A 3,075-nucleotide genomic window follows, 5' to 3' on the forward strand; every position below is an offset into this window, starting at 1 on the left:
CATAGACAAACACAATGTTATTAAACCCTTGTTTATTTGCTTCTGATTTTAGTTAACTCGTCACCATGAAAAAGTTTGAGATAGAGTAACAGATAATTTCTACGGCTTACTCTCAAAAAATAGCTTGTTAACAACATTGCCATATGCTTAAAAGTCACCATAAAAGCCTTATGCTCTGAAACAAAACACAGTTCGAGTAACAAAAGTTACGCTGGGAAAGTTTATTTCTTGATAAAAGTTTTCGAAACATTAGGGACTGTTCGACACTAGACCTGATTTTTGCATGGGCCCCACTAAGTTAAGGCTTCAAATTTGAACAAATTACATTTGTTAAAAAACCAGACATTTTTTCAAAAGTTGAGGTCTTCTTACGTATGCTTTTCCCTATCTTTCCACAAGTCCCTTAAAGTGGACCGTGTTCGAGATTAGCTTGATAAATTTTACCAAGATTACCTTGTAGTTTCATGAACTACTGATTAAGGATCAAAACACTAAAATTAAATTTCATGTAAAATTCATGTGCAGTTGTTGTGAAGAAAAGCTAACTAATCTAACAGTTGCTCTGATGAGTCTAAATTGAAAATTACAAATATAAATCAAAGTGTACCAGTATATTTTACCACAATAGGTTAAAAGAGCTTTAAAAAGGTAAAAACTTTTTCTTTTGCAATTTATAAATTTTATTAATATTGTAATTTTAATTCATATTTTAATAAATGTTATATATTACTTTAAATTTATATGATTTTTATAATATTACACACTGAAACTGGTGACACTTCACTTAAGTCGTCATAATGTTTTGATAGTATGAGGTGATGACTTATCAAGGTTTTACTGTATTTCATATTTTCATAAAGGGTGGTTGATGACCCAAACCCCTCATCATCATCAGAAGTCAGTAAATCGGAACCCCCAATTGATGCTGACGTAATACTTGAATGACCTTCTTTGACAGTTTTATATCAACATTTTAACCTCTACAACTAAATTATTCATTGAAATTGTTAAAATATGAGCAGGTTCGGGGAAAACAATTTCAAAGAACATAATAGAGACAACAGATGCATATTGTAGAGACATGTTAAACTTTAGATATAAAAACACTGTAAACACATGCAATATTAGTATTTTAAAAACTTCACATTCAAAATACGTCAATTTTTAAAACAGTTGAACAGTCATTTTATGTACACCAATAAAAAAACCAGTAAATATCTTGCTACTCAAGTTTCTAGGTCTTAATGCTCGGGTAGACTTTCCAACTCTTCCCGAGAGTAAATATAACACCTATCACCATATGGGGAACGACAACCAATAGCACGAAGTTCCTTCAGATTTCGACACCTCCTAACAACCGATTTTAAAACAGGTACGGAAATGTTTGAGTATGAAATATACAGTGATCTGATAGGTGGTTCAGGGTTGTTCTGCACAAAAGCGAGAAGTGCACTGCCAACATCGAATTCTAACCGATCCAGCTCCAAGCAAGTTAAGGAATGTTTCCACTTAGAAACCACATTCACAAGTTCAGTCGAGTTTGCCACAATCGAACTCTCTAAAATTAACTTCTGAAGTTTATCTGAAGGAATTTGCAAGAGGTTGTCACAAGTAACTGGCGTAACATTTCGAAAAATCAAATCTGTCAATTTGGTGGAATTCTTCAATATGATGTGTATGTCTGGAGAATGAAGGTCGCAAAAATACGCTTTGAATGTCTCGAGATGATGGAACCCATCAGATTCTTCACAACTAGATGTCAATAGGTAACAACCGCATATTATCAATAACCGAATCCGAGGGCAACCATGTTGGAAATGAGCAACGGGAAATTGAAACCGACCAGTCTTGCCATTGACTATGAAAGCATTGAAAAAGAATTCCTCTAGAGAATGGCAAGTATCAGCGATCTTTAACAGCACATCGTCTTTTGATGTCGTATAATAATCCAAATGCAAAACTTTGAGATTCTGACCAAAACTGTACAGCACGGGACTCAAAATATCTGGATTCCAATACCGGATCTTGCTCACAGTATTGCTCCGTAGTATCAACGACTCTAGACTAGGGCAACTATCGCTGACAAACTCAAACAGTTCGCTTGATACCTCGTGGCCAGTCAGATCTAATGTCTCCAGATTCGAGCAGCTGGCTATTATTTTCATGAGCAGTTTGAACTCCCCCCGGAGTGACCTCGAAGCTTCTCGCCTCAAGTCCAACTTCCTTGTACCGATGAAGACACCTTTTCTACACAATGTGAGGAGCTGTTTCGCACTCAGTGTCTTGTCACATACATTCCTCCAAAGGACTGATGCGTAAGCAGCGTCTCTCCACTTGCTACACACTGGGACAATGTTCTTCAAGAACTCGCTGTGGCCTTCGGAGTCTATGTAATAGGCGAAGATGAGTATTAGCAGTTCTTCTGGGAGGTCATTGATTCGAGTCCGTCTACGAGCTCTGACTCTAACGCACGATGACGCCGTCGAAGAAGCGGCTGTGGACAAGTGACAACCCATCACTGCATCTAAGTACTAGGAAAACTTACAAATCCTCGACTAAAACATTCACAATTTCAAATTATATAACGCGTCACTGAGCGAGACGAAACAAATAAACATGAGGTAGATCAAACACTTGGTAAGCTCTAAATTTTTATCCACGTGGAAATTCCTAGTTTAAATAAAAATTGCGAGTTTAATTTCAATCACATCGAAAGAGGAAAATTGAAGCCATATCTGTATCGCACACACACACCAGGAAGGGAAAACAAAACAATATAAGTCGTGTTGCCAAAACTTATGTTCGTTATAGTGTCAACGTTATGGTGTAGTCATGATCGGCAGCGCTGATTCCAAACATGAGCTGGGCAAGATTATAAAAGAAAACTATATAGGACGTTTGTGAGACTGTTTAAATTATTTTTATAACAAAAATATGATCAAATAAGACTCTCGAAATGGAAAATTCAAACTCTTGTGAAAATGCAGTGTTAACAATGATAGTTCGTCCCGGAAAATATGAAGTGTATGGTCACAAGAGTTAAACACCTCATGATTTCTATCTATTTTGAAGTTG

At 36.3% G+C, this 3,075-nt stretch overlaps 1 protein-coding gene across 1 annotated transcript; it reads right to left on the minus strand.

Moving 5' to 3' along the window:
• Positions 1-1,241: 1,241 nt before the first annotated feature.
• LOC149071810 (F-box/LRR-repeat protein 6-like) lies at positions 1,242-2,516 on the minus strand. Its single transcript, XM_089248016.1, has one exon. The coding sequence runs from the start codon at positions 2,514-2,516 to the stop codon at positions 1,242-1,244; it is 1,275 nt and encodes a 424-aa protein (XP_089104142.1).
• Positions 2,517-3,075: the final 559 nt, after the last annotated feature.

The sequence above is a fragment of the Pholcus phalangioides genome, unplaced genomic scaffold (assembly GCF_987345545.1).
Source record: "Pholcus phalangioides strain wild (caught in Gottingen) unplaced genomic scaffold, Ppha-v1.0 ptg000018l_1, whole genome shotgun sequence".
In the NCBI taxonomy this organism is placed as follows: domain Eukaryota; kingdom Metazoa; phylum Arthropoda; class Arachnida; order Araneae; family Pholcidae; genus Pholcus; species Pholcus phalangioides.